Source organism: Microcaecilia unicolor, chromosome 8, assembly GCF_901765095.1.
Source record: "Microcaecilia unicolor chromosome 8, aMicUni1.1, whole genome shotgun sequence".
Classification (NCBI taxonomy): Eukaryota; Metazoa; Chordata; class Amphibia; order Gymnophiona; family Siphonopidae; genus Microcaecilia; species Microcaecilia unicolor.
In genome coordinates this window covers 22420641-22441646 of record NC_044038.1, presented here as the reverse complement: position 1 = coordinate 22441646, position 21006 = coordinate 22420641, and the positions used below count along the sequence as shown (strand labels likewise).

The 21006-nt window shown below is 47.2% G+C and overlaps 1 protein-coding gene across 1 annotated transcript in view; it reads right to left on the bottom strand.

Annotated features, from left to right (window-relative positions):
* ADAP1 (ArfGAP with dual PH domains 1) overlaps positions 1-21006 on the bottom strand; it is a 156355-nt gene that overhangs the window by 13070 nt on the left and 122279 nt on the right. The window contains 4 exon segments of the mRNA XM_030211862.1: positions 700-783; positions 14734-14759; positions 14762-14831; positions 14833-14880. Coding sequence (XP_030067722.1) covers positions 700-783; positions 14734-14759; positions 14762-14831; positions 14833-14880 — 228 coding nt within the window.

Genomic DNA, 21006 nt, shown 5'->3' with positions numbered 1-21006 from the left:
TAGCATACACTGCATATGTATAACCAGACTGAAGCATGTCACCTTCCTGCAGGGATCTGCTGCCTGGACAGTCCCTACTCTCAGACAGCTTTAGATATAAGGAAATGAACAAGACTTGGTTGATTTCCTAAACTCATCTAAGAAACCAAAGTAACAACCTCAGAGAACTAAAAGGTGAAGTGAAGATTTCAAGCAAACTAAGGGGGTCTTTTATTAAAGCTTAGCTTAAGTTATCTGCAGCAGAGCCCATAGGAATAAAATGGGCCCTGCTGCAATTAACTTGAGCTAAGCTTTAGTAAAAGACCCCCTAATTAATTTAATGACAATAAATAACATTTGAAATGATGGGAAAGTTATAACTTTCATTGTCTCAAAGGCTGTCTGGTAAAAAAATCTTTCGGATTGCAAGATCCCCCCAGGTTCTCAGGCAGCTACAGCCACTGTTTCTAGATCTCTGTGATTATACTGATAGGGAGTGGGCAGATGAGTTTCCTCTGCAGTGATGGATGCACCTGTATAAATAACTTTGTGCTGAATAGTTATTCATTCTCTGAATTACTTCTGAGGGGTGTCCACATCAAGGAAGGAGTGATCAAGTCCTTCCTGAATCATGCTCCTAGGGAACAGGAACCAGGGAGAGCACTTTTCCAGATAACACTATGAGGAAGCGCACGGGGTTTGAAACGAAAAGACACTCACATCAATACCGCTAGCTCCTGGGAACGCCACCTGCAGGTAGTGGAACCGTGCAGCTCTCATTGCATTGAACCAATCCACAATTTCCTGTTAAAACGAAGGGAACAGAACAGTAGTCAAACCCCAGAAGTTCAGAAGACACCGAGCTGCTTTCTGTGTGTTAATCTTATGGCAATCGCTGCTAATGTTCCTTCAAACAAGACAAAGATGGCACAATTCTCAACAATAGCTAGACTTATTCAAACCAGGGGCGTAGCCAGACACCCAATTTTGGGTGGGCCTGTGCCCAGGATGGGTGGGCAGAAGGACTTTGCCCTGTCCCACAAGTGATTTGGTCTCTCCCTCTCTCGCCTGCATGTCATTTGGTTTCTCAAACATCCTCCCTCCCTCGCATGCAGTAACTAATACACACTGCTCATGTTGGCCCCACAGCCTTCCCTCTGATGCAACTTCCTGTTTCCGCGTAGGTGGGAATACATCAGAGGGAAGGCTGTGGGGCTGGTGTGAATAGTATGTATCAGTCGCTGCTCGCTGCAGGCGAAGATCTGCTATTTACAAGGTATGCAGGAGGGGCAGTTGTTGGGAGTTTTTGGCTTGTGAGGCTTAGGGATCCCTGCCAGCCAAATCATAGGTGTGCTGCTACTGGGTGGGCCTGGGCCCATCCAGGCCCACCCTTGGCTACGCCACTGATTCAAACTGGAGCTTATCTGTTTTGTAGCTGTTTTCTGGGGATTTTCCTTTGTCTTATTCTTCATTCTCCGTTCTCATTATTCCTAATACCATTTTATTTCTGATCTTTATTTAAAGCCACTCTTTTTGTAAATCTCCTTTTTGCAGGTCCCCTCTGTCTGTGGATATACGTGCTGTGCGTGGATCAGTGTGATGCTTGCGGGGCATCCGGATAATACATTAAAAGCTTTTTGCCCTTCAACGAAGGGGACAGAAACAACTCATACGTAAGGCCTGCATATTGGGGAAGAAATTGATTACGAACAGGTGGCTGGATGTGGTTCCGCCGGATTATTGGCACTGGAGGAACAGACTACATGATCTTTTGTTGCATGAATGTAGGGCGGTGGGACCCTCCCCCAAAGGGAGAGCTTGGTTTTTAGAAATATGGAGCCCTTACATACAATCTCTGTCTTCGAGAGCACGAAGTTTAGTGCTAAATGGTTTCTGAAAGATTTTTTTTTCTCTTTCTCTGGTTAGGGGTGGAGGGGTTCGGTAGATAGGGAAGAGGGAGGTTAGGGGAAGGAGGCGGTCGGAGGGAGGGGATTCTTTGGAGAGGGAGGGTTTTGCGGACGGGTCTCTTTTTTGGGGCTCATTATTGATGTATGATCACAGTGAGTATGCGGTTCGCTTCCTGGAGAAACAGTTCATGTACTGTTGCACATAAGTCGGGTCTGGCTGGAGCACGGGAGGCTATTATGAACCAAGGCTTCCTGCTGGGCCGTACATTTATCTAGACCACAGACTTGTGCTGGACAGAGGTGGTCGCACGGACTATGTTTTCCTGGTTAGTGAGCTTCGAGACCGTACAATCAGTTTGAATATGTTGAAAGTGCTGCTCCAAATATATTTCAATTGGATGTTTGGAGGATGGGAGGGGTGGGGGGTGTAGGATATGGTGGGGGACGAAATTGTAAAATGTTGATGTTGTGTTATTTTTGTTGTATTGATCTAGTAGGTTTGAGCTTGTACTAGGTTTCTCTTGTTCACGAGGAAGCATTGGTATATCTTTTGATATGTCATCGATAAACAATGTTGAAACATAAAAGGTCTCGCAAAGGTGCAATGCGCAGCAGGAAATGTCACGGCCTTTACTATTAATCACAAAGCTTAAGACCAGAGAAGTCTAAGTCGGCAAAACAATTTGTCTTCAAGACTCATAGAAGCAGGGGCATGAGCTGTTTCGCCTTGGAAACAGGCCGTCTTTAGAGCAAAACCTGCACATTGGGGCTTGTGTTTTTGTTTTATGTAAGGGAAAAACAAGCTTCCAGAAAACTATTAGTTAATTTTACAGTTGCCTTTGCTAACTGGAACTCCGTGATTAATAGCTGAGGTTTTACATTGGCTGCATGAGGCATCTTAAAATGCTCTATGCAGGTGCCATAGGTGTAGATTGGGGGGATGGGGGGCAGCTCTACCCCCAAATGCTCCTGGTCCTGATGCTGTTGGCTCCTCCCTCCACTGCTAATATGACCTCCCTTTGTTTCCCCCTCCCCCCAAAAAGGAAAAAAAGTAGGGAAACCACAGGGAAGGTAGGTGATTTTGTACAGCTGAAACCTGCTAGAATTTCATTAAATTTTAGCAGGGGAAGCTCTTTCCTGGGTGATACTGATCTAAGAAGTAGCAGGGCTGTCTAGATAGAGAAAACCCTCACTCCCAAGGTGTGGTCACAGCAGTTCTAGAGAACATCAAGACTGTGTCATTCACTAGATTTCCTGCAGAGGGAGCTACGGAGCCATCAGAGCTTTTTCCAGCGCTCCCTATGGGGAAATCTCGAATGTCCAAAGATGCACTTTTGCAGTCCATCCCTGGGAACATTTCTGTTGACTTTACACTGAGATTTCCAGCTGTTCCTTTCTAGGTTGTATTTTATTTAGGGATTTTTATTTTTGCATGCTCCAGTTTTTGAACAATAATGGTCCTCTTTCTGTCCCTTTATCCGTGACTGCTTCGTATGTATCTCTTGTGTCTTGTTTCATCCTGTTTTAATTCGCATTTGTTATTTTTATCATACATCTTTCTTACAGTCTCCCATGATTTGCCCAGAGACGTTTAATGGTCTTACAGATCAGTGGGCACGGGAGTCGGTCCAGAGGGTGGCTACGGAATTAGTAAGCGGTCTTGAATGCAAAAATTATAGGGACAGGCTTATGAACCTCAACATGTATACACTGGAAGAAAGGAGGAAGAGAGGAGACATGATAGAAACGTTTAAATATCTCAAGGGCATTTATGTACAGGAAGAGAGCCTTTTCCAAATGAAGGAGAGCTCTGGAATGAGGGGCAAATGACAAAGTTAAGAGGGAATAGGCTTAGGAGTAACCTAAGATAGTATTATTTCACAGAAAGGGTGGTGGAGGCGTGGAATGACCTCCCGGTGGAGGTGGTGGAGTCGAGGACTGTTCCAGAATTTAAAAAGGCATGGGTTAAGCATGTGGGATCGCTTAGGAACAGGTAGAATTGGGGGTTACAGAGGATGGGCAGACTGGATGGGTCATGTGGCCTTTATCTGCCGTCATGTTTCTATGTTTCTAATGGAACTTGTAGGTGATGCATTGCCAAGGCAGAGAAGAGGTGTTTATTTTTATTTATTTATTGCATTTGTATCCCACATTTTCCCACCTATTTGCAGGCTCAATGTGGCTTACACAGCCCTGTTATGGCATTGCCATTCCAGGGTAAAAGATACAATTGGTGTTACAAAAGATCAGGATAACAAAAAGAACTAGTCAAACAATATGTAAGCTGCATTGAGCCTGCCATGAGTGGGAAAGCGCAGGGTACAAATGTAACAAAAATAAAATAGATACTATTGGAGATTCTACATGGAATGTTGCTACTATTGGAGATTCTGTTGCTACTACTGGAGATTCTACATGGAATGTTGCTACTATTGGAGATTCTACATGGAATGTTGCTACTATTGGAGATTCTACTTGGAATGTTGCTACTATTGGAGATTCTATTCCACTAGCAACATTCCATGTAGAAGGCTGCGCAGGCTTCTGTTTCTGTGAGTCTGACGTCCTGCACGGACGTGCAGGATGTCAGATTCACAGAAGCAGAAGCCTGCGCGGCCACATTGGTGATCTGCAAGGGCCGACTTCTACATGGAATGTTGCTAGTGGAATAGCAACATTCCATGTAGAACCTCAAACAGTAGTAACAGTGGAGGAGTGGCCTAGTGGTTAGGGTGTTGGACTTGGTCCTGGGAACTGAGTTCGATTCCACTTCAGGCATAGGCAGCTCCTTGTGACTCTGGGCAAGTCACTTAACCCTCCATTGCCCCATGTAAGCCGCATTGAGCCTGCCATGAGTGGGAAAGCACGGGGTACAAATGTAAAAAAAAAAAAAAAAAAAAACAGTTACAAAAGGAAGACTTTCAGGGAAGGGTGGGGTGGTGCAGTGTTATAATTAAACTATGGATTCTCAGGGTAGGCTTTGTCGAAGAGATAGGTTTTCAGAGATTTGCGAAAGTTAGTTATTTCATTAATTGTTTTCAAGCTAGTTGGCAGTGCATTCCACAGCTGCGTGCTCATGTAGGAATGCACTACCAACTAGCTTCAGAGTTCACCTTCCAATCAAGATTTCCTCATGCACACAGAAAGAAATGAGCACAAACCACTGTTGCATCTAAATGGGCCCTTATCAGTGTTACATTGTAACTAAGTAAATATAACTAGTTACTGTGCTTACTTTTGATACTTTTACTGGCCAATTTTTACCACTTTTACTCAGTTACATCTGATGCTTGCAGTTAAAAGTAAACAAAAAAAAAAAGTAAAAGTGGAAGCAAGATGTAAATGATGATTCCGCAGTAAACCAAATGAAACAGCAAAACAGGAAAAGAATTTTGCTATTCCTCAGCGACCCTCCAGACCGGTCAAGACGCGTGGGTTATGTCCTCCTACCAGCAGAGGGAGACTGAGAAAACACTAAGCTTTTGAAGCCTGTATATATAACCTGTGCAGAACCTCCACTAGCCAGTATTTTCTCAGTCTCAGCAGAGGTAGCAGTTGACAGCCTGTGCAGTCTCCAATAATCTGGTGAGGTAGTTTGTCATTGGGTCGTAGGATTTTTTCCTTCCAAACTTTATTCTGTTGCAGTACCCTGTACGTGTGTGTAAAAAAAAAAAAAAAAAAAAAAAAAAGTGCTTTGGGGCCCTGGGTCTGGTGGGGCCCAGTTTTCCCCCTGGGGTGTTACAACCTATGTTTGGGTCCCTCCCCCTGTTGCTTGGCAGCTTTGTGCCTCGGCTGCTTTCTCAGTATTGTAGCCTTGAGTGCCTTACAATTTCCAGATGCCAGAGTTAGAGTACGATGCCTTTAAGGTCAGTTATTCTATGTCATTTTGCTTGCCAGCTTTGTGCCTCGGCTGCTTTCTCAGTATTGTAGCCTTGAGTGCCTTACAATTTCCAGATGCCAGAATTAGAGTACTGTGCCTTTAAGGTCAGTTATTCTATTTCGTTTTGCTTGGCAGCTTTGTGCCTCGGCTGCTTTCTCAGTATTGTAGCCTTGAGTGCCTTACAATTTCCAGCTGCCAGAGTTGGAGTACTGTGCCTTTAAGGGCATTTATTTCTTTATTTTCAGCGGACCGAACGGGGGTTTGATTCCTTGCTGGAACGAGAGAGCAGCGCTTTCTCCAGTGCTTTTGCAGTGTGAGTGAGTTTTTGGTTTGGCGCGTTTGCGGAACAGCTTTTCCCTTCTTTCGTGGTTTATTGGCGGCCCAGCTCCTCCGATGTCGCGCATGCTCGTGGCGAGGGGTAGAGGCGCCGGGCGCTCAGTGTAGCTTTGCGGTGCACCTATAAAGGTGGCTGCGGCACCCCCCGACTTGACCGCGGAGGGATCGATGGTGTCGGGAGTCTCCGGTCAGCGGGAGCGTAGGCAGGGCCGCTGTCAGCGGGAAACAGTTTCGGCGGGAACAGCCGCCATCTTGAGTCTGACGCGGCCCATGGAGCCGGCTGGGTTTTGGGCCTGCGGCCTCCGTTTTTGGCACAAAGGGCCTAATGACGGTCCAGGAATGGTGGGTTTTCCTCCAGATTTTGTCTGGACGACGGTATCAGGCCTGGAGATCGGGACCCCCCCCTCCCACCCCCCAATTGGAAGAGGGGGCGATTTCATCTGGCTGAGAGACCACGGTTAGAGTGGTCAGAAGACAGGCAATGTTTTTCTCCTGTAGCTGCAGAAGCTGCGCTTAGTGATCTGGGGGAAGTCAGATGGAATTGACGGCTCTCAGGAGCAGGATTGTTGGATTCTGGAGAGGATCCTTCAGTAGGCGGATTTTCCATAGAGATGAGCTGTCAGAACTCATAGATCAGGTGCTCGTCCACCCTTCAGTTGGTCCTGAGGTGGCGTTGGGGGAAACTGTCCAGGATCCGTTGGTGAAGGGCATTCAGCGTCAGGCGTGATCCTTCCCTATGAACAAGGATCTCCGGGAGATGATTTGTCAGGAATGGGATTTGCCGTGTAAGGTGGCAAAGGCAATGGCGAGGCTTTATCCCCTCCCTCAGGACGATAGGGATTCCTTTAAGGCTCCCACGGTAGATGCAGTAGTGACGGCAGTAATTATAGCTACGGCTATCCGGTTGATGGAGGAACGGCTCTCCGTGATCCTCAGGATAGGAAGTTGGGATCTTTCTCAAGCGTAGTTTTGTTTTGTCGGCTCTAGCCCTGCAGGCCCGGTTTGTGGGGGTCTGGTAGCTCGGGCATGTTTTCGTTGGGCCGAGAAGCTCCTGGATGATTCGGTAGATGTTGGTTCTTCTGGGGGTCAGGAGTTTAGCCGACTTGGACATGGGTTCAATCCTTTTGTCTGAGGCTTTTATGATTTGTTGCCTACTTCAGACAAAAAATATGGCTATGGTTGTGGGTCTCTGCCACTTAAGGGAGCTATGCTCTTTGGAGAAGATTTTGGACAAGTTAGTGTGAGGTCTTAGTGATACCAAGGTTCTATGGCTTCCAGATTTTCGGTTCAAGGCAGGGGCCAGAACTAGTTCCTCTCGGGGACGGTTTAGGGAGGCTCAGCGGTATAGGCCGGGCAGATCGAGTGGGACCTACCCCTAGCTGTCTGTTTGTCCAATTTAGATTGTAAGCTCTGTTGAGCAGGGACTGTCTTTTCATGTTAATTTGTACAGCGCTGCATAAGTCTAGTAGTGCTATAGAAATGTTTAATAGTAGTAGGACCTCTAGGGGTCGGTTTTTCCAGCGCACACAGTTCTTTCGTGAGAGTCGTCGCGGAGGGCGTGGCTTTTCCGCGGGAGGTTAGTATTCAGGCCACAATTCCCAATGAAGGTGTGCGGGCTCAGGCTCTGGTGCATGTTGGGGCTCGGCTGAGTCTGTTTTACCAGAGTTGGGCCCAAATCAGGTCAGATCAGTGGGTTCTCAAGGTGTTTCGAGGCGGATGTGCGCTGGAATTCGAAAGCTGTTCTCCCGAAGTGTTCTGGAATCCCTCTGTCGGTCTTGGAGCAAGAGGGCAGCAGTGAGGGACACTCTGCGGTGGCTGCTCGCGTTGGGAGCCGTGGTTCCTGTTCCTTCAGATCAGCAACGCTCAGGGTGCTATTTGATCTATTTTGTGGTCCACAAGAAAGAGGACACTTTTCGTCACATTTTAGATCTCAAAAGGGTCAATGCGGCACTCAAGGTGCCCTCTTTCCGGATGGAGACGTTGCGGTCGGTCACTGGTGCGGTCAGGAAAGGAGAGTTTCTCACTTCCCTGGATTTGACGGAAGCTTATCTTCACTTTCCTTTGTGCAGCCTTTGGTTCCAAGTTACAGGGTCCGATTCGTCGGGTTCCTTGCAGAGAAGGCGCCGACGGCCCGTACTTATCGTCAGGTCCTGGGCCTGATGGCGGCGACCATAGAGGTAGTTCCGTGGGCCAGGGCGCACATGCGTCAGGTACAGTCAGCTCTGCTCAGTCATTGGTCCCCTCTGTCGCAGGACTTGGAAATGTGTTGTCCGCTGTCGGGGCCCCTCGTCTCAGTCTCCGCTGGGTGGCTCAGTCCGCGCAATTGGGGCAAAGGAATGCCGTTGGAGTCCCCACAGGGGCTGGTAATGGTCACGGATGCCAGTCTGCAAGGTTGGGGGGCACATTGTCTCAGTCAGGTAGCTCAAGGCCGGTGGTCTCGGGCAGAAGCAGAGTGGTCCATCAACCGGCTGGAAACTCGGGCCATTCGGGTGGCGCTCCAGGCCTTGACGTCGGTGGTTCGCCACAAGGCAGTCCGAGTGCTTTGTGACAATGCCATGGCAGTAGCATATGTCAACCGTCAAGGGGGGAACAAAGAGCCTTGGCGGCGCAGTTGAACTCATCTTCAGGCTCTCTTGGCAGCGCATGTGGCCGGGGGTAGGTCACATAGATGACAGATTATCTCAGCAGGCACACTCTAGATCCCAGAGAGTGGTCTTTTCTTCGGTCAGTGTTCCAGTGAGTTGTGTCGGTCTGGGGACTTTCGGTGATCTTAGGGCAACGGCTCGCTATGCGCAAGTTCAGAGATTTTTTTTTTCAGTCGCTGAAGAGACCCTTGAGCGGAGGAAATCGACACTCTTCTGTTGCCTTGGCTTCGGGAGTGACTGTATGTGTTTCCTCTGTGGCTGTTAGTCGGGTCGAGTAATATAGCGCATCGAACATCACTCCGGTCGGGTGATTCTGGTAGCTTCGGATGGCAGCGTCGACCATGGTATGGAGACTTGGTGCGTTGGCAGGGGGCGGCGGCCCTGCCTTTGTTGGGATCAGTTCTGTGTCAAGGCCCGATAATCATGCCGGATCCGGCTCGGTTTTCGCTTATGGCTTGGCTCTTGAGCTGCACAAGTTGAAGAAGAAGGGGCTTTCGTCCAGTGGCTTTGCTACGATGTTGAGTTGCCGTAGCGATCCACTTCCTTGGCGTATGTCCGGTTTGGAGAATCTTTGAGCACTGGTGTGAAGACCATCGAGTTCGGCCGTTTCACTCTTCGGTGGCGGAAGTTTTGGAATTTTTGCACGATGGTGTTGATAGAGGTCTGGCCTTGTCTACACTGAAGGTTCAGGTGGCAGCTTTGTCATGTTTTCGTGGGAAGCTTCAGTGAAAGTCCTTCGCGTCTGTGCCTGAGGTAGTGCGTTTTTGAAGGGTGTTAAGTTGCTGCGTCCGCCTCAGTGACGGATGGTGCCTCCGTGGATTTGAAGCTAGTTTTGGATGCTTTGATCAGGCCTCCGTTTGTGCCTCTGGTATCGGCATCTTGTAAGGATTTATCTTAAAGGCGGTCTTGTTGGTGGCGATTACTTCAGCACGGAGTGTTCAGAGCTTCAGGCTTTGTCTTTTAGGGAACCATTTTTGTCCTTCTGAGGGAAAGGTTTCGTTGCGGACGGTGCTTTCCTTTTTTGCCCAAGGTGGTTTCCGAGTTCCATGTTAATCAGGTCATCTCTCTGCCAGTGTTGGGTGATATGGCTGGAGATTCGGAGCAGCGTGGTATTGCCAAGCTGGATGTCAGGAGAGTTTTGAGTTGTTATCTCTCTGGAACTCAGGACTTCAGAGCCTCTGACCGTTTGTTCGTTCTTCATGGTGGCCCAAAGAAGGGTGCAGCGGCTCCTAAGGTGACCATAGCACGGTGGTTGAAGGAGGCGGTTGCATCTGCTTACTTGGTGAAGGGTCCTGTGGTGCCTAGGGGCTGGTCTGCTCATTCCACTAGGGGAATGGCAGCCTCGTGGCGGAGAATAGTATGATTTCTCTGTTAGATATTTGTCGGGCTGCGGTTTGGTTTTCGTTGCATTCCTTTGTGAAGCATTATAGGATTCCTGTGCATGCAAAGGACGAGGTGCGCTTTGGGGCAGCAATTTTGACCTCTGGCCTTAGTAGGTCCCTCCCATAAGTTAGTTACTGCTCTGGTACGTCCCACGCGTCTTGACCGGTCTGGAGGGTCGCTGAGGAAGGTGAAATTAGATCTTACCTGCTAATTTTCTTTCCTCTAGACCCTCCAGACCGGTCAAGAGCCCGCCCTGTCTGTATTGGAGGCCAGGAGGTGTGTTTGTTGGATAATTCTTGGCTGCTGTAAATTGTTGTTTCTCTAATTGCAGACTGTTTATTTCTGTTTTGTGATAGGAGTCCGGGACAGGTGGGGCTCTTCTTTGATAGTCCACCTGTAGAAGCCCAACTGTTTTATCAAAGGCAAAGGAACATGTTTCCGTAAGAGCAAGCGGAAGATGTTTCTTGTTTTTGCAGTTTACTGTGACCACGTACAGGGTTGCTAGTTGTTGTTAGTGTTTTTTGTTTCTCTGCTTTGTCAGGGGTATACTGGCTAGTGGAGGTTCTGCACAGGTTATATATACAGGCTTCAAAAGCTTAGTGTTTTCTCAGTCTCCCTCTGCTGGTAGGAGGACATAACCCACGCGTCTTGACCGGTCTGGAGGGTCTAGAGGAAAGAAAATTAGCAGGTAAGATCTAATTTCACCTTGCAAACCTTGTCACAAAAACCTGTCTCGCTACACAGGCACAGTGAAGTTCACCACCAGGAAGCTGGAGTGAAACGGGGTCTGTCGGGACCTCACTGTTTTTCACTAATCCTGCCAAGATCGAGCGACTTCGATCTGATATTACGTACTACTTAAGATAAGTGCTCATCCAGTTTGATTATTGCTCTGTTTTTTTGTTATTTATGAGCTTTTTGCCTTAACATTGAATTTCACAGAGGGTTTGTTTTTTTACCGATGATTACTTTTTTAACTGTGTGCATACTCAGGGCCACCGAGAGACTGAGCAGGGCCAGCGCCGGCAGCGGGCAGGAAAGACTGGGGATCTTTCCTGCCCCGAAGACTCCACTAGAGTGGCTTCAGGTATGTGCCGGGAGGGCGCCCTGCGGCTTGGGGGAGCGGGGAGGTGGTCTGGAAAAAAATGTGAGGGAGGGGAGGGGAGGATACTGTTTTAAAAAAAATCAATGTAATATCTGTGCCATTGGAGGGGCTGGTTAATGGGACACCCTAGTACTATTATATTCGTACAGAGATTTTTTTTCTCCTAGTAAAGGACCACTAAATGGACATCATGTTATAAGAATAGGTGCTCACACATTCAGAGTTTCTATCTATTTATTTACTTATTTATGGCATTTATTCCACATTAAACATGAATTAGATTGCAACCTGGAGCATTTAAAATCTTTTTTTTTTCCCTGTGCCTACATCAAAAGAAAAAAGATGGCATGTGGGAACTTGCTCCTTTTGCTTTGTGGATGCAGTGCTATATTATAAAATGCACTTGCCTCATTTGACCGGGTCAGTTGGTCGTATTTGTTTGCTGTCTTACGCTCTTACGGTTTTGAGGGTTTTTTTCTAGAGGCTATCAAGGTTTTATACTCGGAGCCGAAGGCCTATGTGTGGGTAAATGGAGAACGTTCAAGATCCTTCCGGATTTATAGAGGGACGAGGCAGGGGTGTCCCTTGTCTCCTCTTTTGTTCATTCTATCCCTGGATCCTCTTCTCCGTGAAATGATACAGCACCCGGAGATTAAGGGAGTACAGATAGGAGATTCTGAGTTCTTGCTCTCTGCTTTCGCAGACGACTTGCTTGTACATCTTACAGAGCCGCGCTCTTCTCTACCGGCTCTCTTGGAACTATTTACTGAGTTTGGAGATTTTGCGGGGTTCCGTCTCAATTATAGTAAATCACTGGCATTGTCCTCGATGGAGGACCTAAGGCAGGCGTGGGGCGAGGAATTTCCTCTTCGATGGGCGCCGGGATCTTTTAAATATCTCGGCCTACATATCTCGATGAAAGTCTCTGAATTGTATAGCCTGAATGTTTCTAGACTGTTGAGAGCCACAACGGAGAGACTGCGTGCTTGGCAGTCTTTACCACTATCTCTTAGTGGGCGGATTCAGCTATTCAGAATGGTGGAGTTCCCTAGGTGGTTATACCTATTACATATGCTGCCCCTTTATTTGAAAACAAGGGATCTGACTCTGTTGACAAAGATGATTAGGCGTTTCTGTTGGGGAGGCAGGAAGGCAAAATTACCGTTGCACATGCTGCAAGGGACGTGGAGAGAAGGAGGCCTGGGGCTCCCGGATTTGAGGAGGTATAATTGGGCTTGTCTCCTGCGTTACCTGGGCGACTGGTTTTTGGCGCGAGATGATTATACTTGGAGGCGGTTGGAAAGCCAATACTATGCGCCGTGTCATTTTCACTTTCTTTTGCAGGCTCCCAGCAAGTTACTTCCTCCTGATTTGCGCTCCAGTATACTAGTACTCCCTCTGCGGACTCTTTGGAAAGATATGATGCGGATGTTTGGCCTGAGTCGGTGCACCTCAGATCTTCTTCCTATCCAAGGCAACTTGCTGTTTCGGCCGGGTTTGGAGAATGCGGTTTTTCGGATATGGGCGCGACATGGGATAACTCGGTTGGAGCATGTGTTGAACCGGCAAGGTCTCATGTTGAATCTGGGAGCACTGGGGTTAGGATATGATATGGGCGGTGCTTTTGCCCATGCCCAGTTGAAACACTATGTGGATTCATTGGAGACAGAGGCCCTGGGCTCTGGGCACTGTCGTCTTTTGAGGCAGTTTTTCCATTCGGTACAGAGTGAACTTCTTTCTATTTCTGGGTTACACAAAGTGTTAGGGAAGTTTCTGGCGCCCAAGGATCGGGAGTATATTCGACAGAAGTGGGCAGGGGATTTGGAGAGACCACATATCACTTTAGACTTTGATGTTTTGACGGCCAGGATACGGAGTTTGGCGGGTAGTGCAGGGCTTAGAGAGTGCCAATATCGTATTCTCCATAGGGCCTATTTAACGAAGGTTCAGATATTCAAGATGGGGGGTATTTCTACGCCCTTATGTGGGAAATGTGGGAGGGCTCCGGGATCTCTTTTTCATTGTTTGTGGAGCTGCTATAAAGTGAGACATTTTTGGGACTCCATTGCTCAATATCTGGCGGATCTGTTGGACTCGAGAATCATGTGCTCTCCGATGGGAATTTTGTTAGACAAATATGAAGCTTTTCTTTGCAGGGGGGCTCGGCCCGTCAATTGGTTCGGAAGGCCTTTTTGATTGGTAAGAGGCTAATAATGAGCCAGTGGGTGGCGGAGACCCCTCCGGACTTCTGGCATTGGCGCAACAAACTACATGAGTTTATGTTGTTTGAGAGGAGGGGTGTGGGCAGCTCCCCTGGGCGGCTGAGGCGGTTTTTAGATATTTGGGGGCCATATATTCACAGCCTGTCTCCTAAGGGGCGGAGTTTAGTGGTGAACTCGCTTTAGATATATATTGAGGTGGGACCATCCTTTGGGGTAAGAAGTTGGAAGTCTGGATATCTCTCAACAAGGGGAGGGAGGTAGGTGGGGGGGGGGGGGGGGGGGGGGGGGAGGGAAGGATTTCACTGTTCGTTTTACTGTTCTAATTTTTGGTAACATTCTGTTCCTTACTAAATTTCGAGAGTGGTGGAAGTTTGATATGGGTTGGGGGAACATATGAGTTCAAAGTAGACTGTTTTAGAATGCTGACAGGGGGGGAGGGGGGTTCTATACTAAAACATTGATGATAATGCTTTATGTGAGGGATTTTTTTTTTTTTTAAGCTATGAATGTGTTCATTATCAGAGCTACATTATGTTTTTCTGGGTAACGTTATCTGCATAATATCATCAATAAAAACTGTTGAAACATAAATATAAAAATGCACTTGCCTTTTAAAAAATTATTATTACTATTTCACAGAGAAGGTATTGATTAATAAGGGAAGGGTTTCCTTCATGCAGAACTGTCCAGAGTCAGTCTAAATGTGCCAACATTGTCCAGTTCAGCACACTATTAGCAGCCAAGTTCATGCAAAGTTAATTATGTTCAGGGGAAAATAAATCTGTTGACTCAGGCTGCCTGCTATGTGAATATTCAATCAATGTTTCATTATTGCTACTAAGTATTAGATATTAAGGGGATTTGTTTTAATTCATTTATCCAGTCCTTATATGCACATGGTTTTTTGCTTTTTAAACCCAAATGTTTCGTATGATAGCATTGTGCATATTTGAATTAGCATTTCTATACAAGTTTTGCTTGATTTGTCTTTATTTGAAATAAAAAAAATGTTTAACACATATCTTGTCAACAAGGGGCGGAGCTAGGTAGGACGGGGGCCCACTGAACGTCTGCACAGGGCCCCGCAATTGCTAAGACCGGCCCTGCCCGTCCCAGTTCCTGCTTCAGCCTCCCTAGCCATACATCATGCTGTTTTTTTTTTGTCTATTAGATTGTAAGCTCTTTGAGCAGGGACTGTCTTTCTTCTATGTTTGTGCAGCGCTGCGTACGCCTTGCGCGCTATAGAAATGCTAAATAGTAGTAGTAGTAGTCTCACCTTGCCGTCTTCATGGTAGACAAAATATTTCTTGTGCTGTTGTCTTTCAAGTAAGTGATTTGCAGTCCATTCGGGTTTCCTATTTTTGTGGGTTGAAAAAGTCGCATTTAAATGCTCTATCTTCATAATTGCTTTGGGTTCTCTGGCCTGTAAAACACATTTGGGTGACTAAGCATGTGGATAAGGCAACAGCTTTCAGACCAAATAAAAGCATTTCACTTAAAGGAAGACAAAGACTCTTGACTTGAGGCTTTTCCTCCAGAATCTTTGCTTCTGATCACTTCAATGCTGCAGCCCTGGGTGCTTTTACAGATAGAATTTGTAACTTTAAGACCGGGTTACACTTCAGATACATGCAGCAGTGCTTGGGTGAAAATGACTTAAAGAAATGCTCAGATTTTGTGTTTCATCTAGCTGACCTCATGCTGCTCAGTGAATGCAGGGAAATGGGTGTCTCACACTTTCACAACAGCCCATTATAATACAGTACATTTTTTTTTACAGACATAGAGGAGGTCATTTGATCAGGGGCGTAACTATGGGTGGCCCAGGGTGGGCCCAGGCCCGCCCAATCTTGGCTCAGGCCCGCCCGCCTGCCCGCCTGCCTGTCAAGTCTCCCACATTCAGCGGGAGACTCCCGCTTTGGCAGGTCATCTTCCGCACTCCCGCCAAAGCGGGAAAGTCTCCCGCTGCCGCTGCGATGATCCTCCGCTGCCGCCGCTTCTCTGTGAGCAGCCTCAGCAAAGAAGAAAATGAAGCACGGAGCCGCAGCAGCCTTCAGGCATGCTGCTGTCGGCTCTGCCGTCCTCTGCCCCCGCTGACGTCAATTTCCTGTTGCGACGAGGGCTGAGGACCGGCAGACCGACAGCGCATGCCTGAAAGCTGCTGCGGCCTTGCGCTTCATTTTCGTCTTTTGTTGAGGCTGCTCACAGTGGCAGCGTGTAGAAGGGATGCAGTTGAGCTGATCTCAGCAGCCGTTTGGGTGCCTGGGGAACTAAGGTATGTGGATGCTGGGGTAGAGGAAAAATATTTTGTTTGGAAGGGGAGGAGGAAGATAGTGTGTCAGGGTGTATGTTGCATGGTGGGGGGGGGGGGGGGAGAGAGATCAAAGATGTTGGATGGGGACGGAAAAGGGGAGACACTGGATGAAAAGAGGAAGAGAGAGGAGATGGATGAAAGGAGGGAGACACTGGACAGAAGGTGGAGAGCGAGAGAAGATGTTGGTGGAAGGGAGAGAGAGAAAGGGGACATGCTGGATGGAAAGAAAGAGTTGGGATGCTGGATAGAAGAGGGGTACAGAGAGAAAGATGAATGGAAAGAGGGGACATGGAAAAGGGCAGGGGAGAGACAAAGCTGTTGGGGAGAATGGAAGGGGAGCAATGGGGGAGACCTTGGTTGGTCAGATGGAGAGAGAAACAGGAGAAATGCTGGATGAAAGGAGGGAGAGAGAGGAAAAATGCTAGAAGTAGGGCGCACTACTCATGCATATATATATATATATATATATATATATATATATATATAATATATATATATATATATATATTAGTGCCACACCATATTAGCTCTGGGCCCAGCCAAAATGTCATGTCTGGCTAAACCACTGCATTTGATAAGTCAGGGCCTCCTCTTAGGCGCCATAAAAGCTGCGCGGTGAGAGCCTGTTCTATATCAGCACCTTGGCGCCAGTTCCGTTATAGACCTACTAGCGTACTGGGGTGCCTAACTTCTAGGCTAAGTTATAGCGGTCAAAGGTAGACCTGCTATTATTCAGGTCTATCTGGCCGCTAAGCTAGCCAATCAGCCAATGACTACTGGTGCTACACCTGGCTATGTCACGCTAACACATGGTCTAGCCCTGAGCTATATGTCTGAACTAATTGACTTACAATTAGAAACACAATTGAATGGCAGCCATATCGCAATCTCTTTTCCTTATGTACCACAGGGCCCTTTGGATGCCCAGAAAGAGTAAACAGCCTGGGTCTTCTACTTGTGATTATGTTGGTCATGCAAACAAGCAACAGGAACCCTTCTGCATCTTCTGCTAGAATGTGCTAATCTGGTAATATTCTGGGCGGATGTTTGGGACAAGTTACAGAGGATTTGGGGGTTTTAGGAGCCTTTTCTACCAAAGTATATCATCTGGAAGTCCACTTGCACCCCATTTATATTTTCAAAGAGCGATAAACAATTGTTCGATTTCTTAGTCTCTATTGTGTTGAGGAGTGGCCTAGTGGTTAGGGTGGTGGACTTTGGTCCTGGGGAACTGAGTTCAATTCCCACCTCAGGCACAGGCAGCTCCTTGTGACTCTGGGCAAGTCACTTAACCCTCCGAATGTAACAAAAACAAATTAATAATATCCCACTGGAAAGATTATTCTCTAGTTAATGTTATTCTTTGGTGGAATTGGATCTTATTGTACAAAAAATACGAGCAAATGTCAATACGCTTTATACCTGGAGCTACTACTGGTCCTCAGAAGTGGAAAACTTTGGATCGCTTTCTATTACCTATGGCTTAGCTGTTGACCAATGTTTGTACTCAGCTTAATGTATACCATTGTATTGGAGTATAGTACACATTTTGTTTTTCTTTCTGATTGATGTATTACTGAAAATTCAATAAAAACATTTGGAACAGAAACACAATTGAATCAGCCAGAACGTACTTAACTCTTCACTTCCCAAGCTGTAAAAGCCTGAAGTATAAATCAATATACGCACCAAGTTTCTCACATATGCACGCAGCTCTGGAATTCTCTACCAAAATGCCTGAAATCTACGAATAATCATCTGGAATTCCGAAAAAACCTAAGAACTCACCTGTTCAAGAAGGCATACCCCACAGTATCTGACATAAACACCGAATAATGAAATATGGCATTTTAATCAGGAAACGGAGTTTTCAACCCTGACGCATGATCACACCCTAACATTTTGTCTGAATCACCCCAACCTATTTACCGATACTTCTTTACTGTACTTGTCACTGTAATAGTACCCCTATACTGTATTTGTTCACACCGGAGTCTGTAACCACCTCTCCGGAACTATGTAAGCCACGTTGAGCCTACTAATAAGTGGGAAAAGGTGGGATACAAATAAGTACATAGTATGCCACATTGGGAAAAGACCAAGGGTCCATCGAGCCCAGCATCCTGTCCACGACAGCGGCAAATGCCAGGCCAAGGGCACCTGGCAAGCTTCCCAAACGTACAAACATTCTATACATGTTATTCCTGGAATTATGGATTTTTCCCAAGTCCATTTAGTAGCGGTTTATAGACTTGTCCTTTAGGAAACCGTCCAACCCCTTTTTAAACTCTGCAAGCTAACCGCCTTCACCCACGTTCTCCGGCAACGGAATTCCAGAGTTTAATTATGCGTTGAGTGAAGAAAAATTTTCTCCCGATTTGTTTAAATTTACTACACTGTAGTTTCATCGCATGCCCCCTAGTCCTAGTATTTTGGAAAGCGTGAACAGACGCTTCACATCCACCTGTTCCACTCCACTCATTATTTTATATACCTCTATCATGTCTCCCCTCAGCCGTCTCTTCTCCAAGCTGAATAGCCCTAGCCTCCTTAATCTTTCTTCATAGGGAAGTCGTCCCATCCCCGCTATCATTTTAGTCGCCCTTCGCTGCACCTTTTCCAATTCTACTATATCTTTCTTGAGATGCGGCGACCAGAATTGAACACAATACTCAAGGTGCGGTCGCACCATGGAGCGATACAATGGCATTATAACATCCTCACAGCTGTTTTCCATACCTTTCCTATAATACCAACAATTTATTCGCTTTCCTAGCCGCAGCAGCACACTGAGCAGAAGGTTTCAGTGTGTTATCGACGACGACACCCAGATCCCTTTCTTGGTCCGTAACTCCTAACGTGGAACCTTGCATGACGTAGCTATAATTCGGATTCTTTTTTCCCACATGCATCACCTTGCACTTGCTCACATTAAACGTCATCTGTCATTTAGCCGCCCAAATAAATAAATAAATAAAATAAATAAGCCGGCTAGCTCGTGCTAAATATTACGCTTAGCCGGCTTAAGGCTATTTAACCGGCCAGGAGCTGGTTAAATGTGCTCCGAGAAGTACCCAAAGGCATAGGCACCGACATTTCAAAATGATTGGGGGTACAAATCCATGGACGTCAAAGGTGGGGGTATTCAGCTCCCACTGCCACCCACAACCCTGCTTTCCTGTGTCAAGCAAGAATTATACACTGATTATATCTGTGCAACTCCTCATCCTGTCCAGGAAATACCAGTGGCCTTGTGAACGTCTGGAGTTTGTCAAGGTTCCCAAGAGTAAAACTCATCACATCTTCACATCCTCCAAACCTCAAACTGGTTCTAAAGACTGTTTCTGGGATTACAGTCTTGTTATGGGAACTCACTGTGGTCTGGGTAGGGTAAAATTTAAGGCTGACACACTGATGGTCACATGCTCACTCAAGAGAGAAGTTACAGTACTGAGATCACCGTACATGATTGCCGACATTTCCCATAAAATGAGGAAATAAGACATGAAAGATGAACTTGAAGCAAGGTCAGCCTTCTATTACTATTCTGTCTGATTACTAGGCACAGACCATTGTACTTAACCTGTGGAGACTGTCAGGGCTGGCTCAAGGATATCTGACATCCTAGGACAAGGGTCCTCAAAACCGTTCCCTGTAAACTGAGTGTGTGTCCTCCAACTGCATGTTTGCCAGTGGGGGGTAGTGCTTCAATATTGTGTTTTCTAGGGGTGGACATCAATCGGGCAACTGGGCAGTGCTCGAGGGGGTGCTGGGCAGCGGCCAGGCAGGGGGACCAGACCTCCCTCAGTGCCCGGGGGCCCAGACCACTCTCAGTCTGCCCCTGGTGTTTTAAATTGCTAGAGACAGGCAGGCTACCCTGGAGTCCTGCAGAACTTGCCTGTTCCTCACTATTGAACATGTGATAGTCAAACAGCACCCCCTACTGGCAGGACTTAGCTTAGAGGAAACAATGGTCCTCAAATCCAGTCCTCGAGGTCCACAACCCAGCCTGATTTTCAGGATTTCCACAATGAATAAGTATGAGATCTATTTGCATTCACTGCTTCCAAAAAGCAGTACATCAAATCCTTCAACCTTCCATTCTATGTTACGGGCACTAACATTCACATGACCATTACACGTGGAAATGTTTAGAACAAGGTGCCATTTAAATCTGGTTTGGCATGCAGGATAATCCAGTGTTACCACACGTTAAGCCCAGATTTTACCACACCTTAGTAAAAGGGCCCCTGTTTCTTCAGTTTTATGAATAGTTTAAGCAGTTGAATTTCAAAGCCGGTAGTGGGCGGCGGGGCTGGAGGTTGGGAGGCGGGGCTAGTGCTGGGCAGACTTATACGGTCTGTGCCAGAGCCAGTGGTGGGAGGCGGGGCTGGTGGTTGGGAGGCGGGGATAGTGCTGGGCAGACTTATACGGTCTGTGCCAGAGCCAGTGGTGGGAGGCGGGGCTGGTGGTTGGGAGGCGGGGATAGTGTTGGGCAGACTTATACGGTCTGTGCCAGAGCCGGTGGTGGGAGGCAGGGATAGTGCTGGGCAGACTTATACGGTCTGTGCCAGAGCCAGTGGTGGGAGGCGGGGCTGGTGGTTGGGAGGCGGGGATAGTGCTGGGCAGACTTATACGGTCTGTGCCAGAGCCAGTGGTGGGAGGCGGGGCTGGTGGTTGGGAGGCGGGGATAGTGTTGGGCAGACTTATACGGTCTGTGCCAGAGCCAGTGGTGGGAGGCGGGGCTGGTGGTTGGGAGGTGGGGATAGTGCTGGGCAGACTTATACGGTCTGTGCCAGAGCCGGTGGTGGGAGGGGGGGCTGGTGGTTGGGAGGTGGGGATAGTGCTGGGCAGACTTATACGGTCTGTGCCCTGAAGAGCACAGGTAAAAATCAAAGTAGGGTATACACAAAAAGTAGCACATATGAGTTGTCTTGTTGGGCAGACTGGATGGACCGTGCAGGTCTTTCTCTGCCGTCATCTACTATGTTACTATGTAAAGCTGAACTAAAGAACGGGAATATCTGGAAAAATGAACGAAAAATCCAGTCAATTAAGATGCTGCAGCTGGCAGATGGTTTACAATCAAAAATAACAACACAGAAAAGAACTCCATTTGGTGACAGGAAAGATCAACACAAGCTCCAGAGATCCTCAACATTCACTCAGAAAATCCTAAATAAAAGCTACATAACAGTAGCTGAAAATCATAATTGAACTTGATCTGGCCAAAGC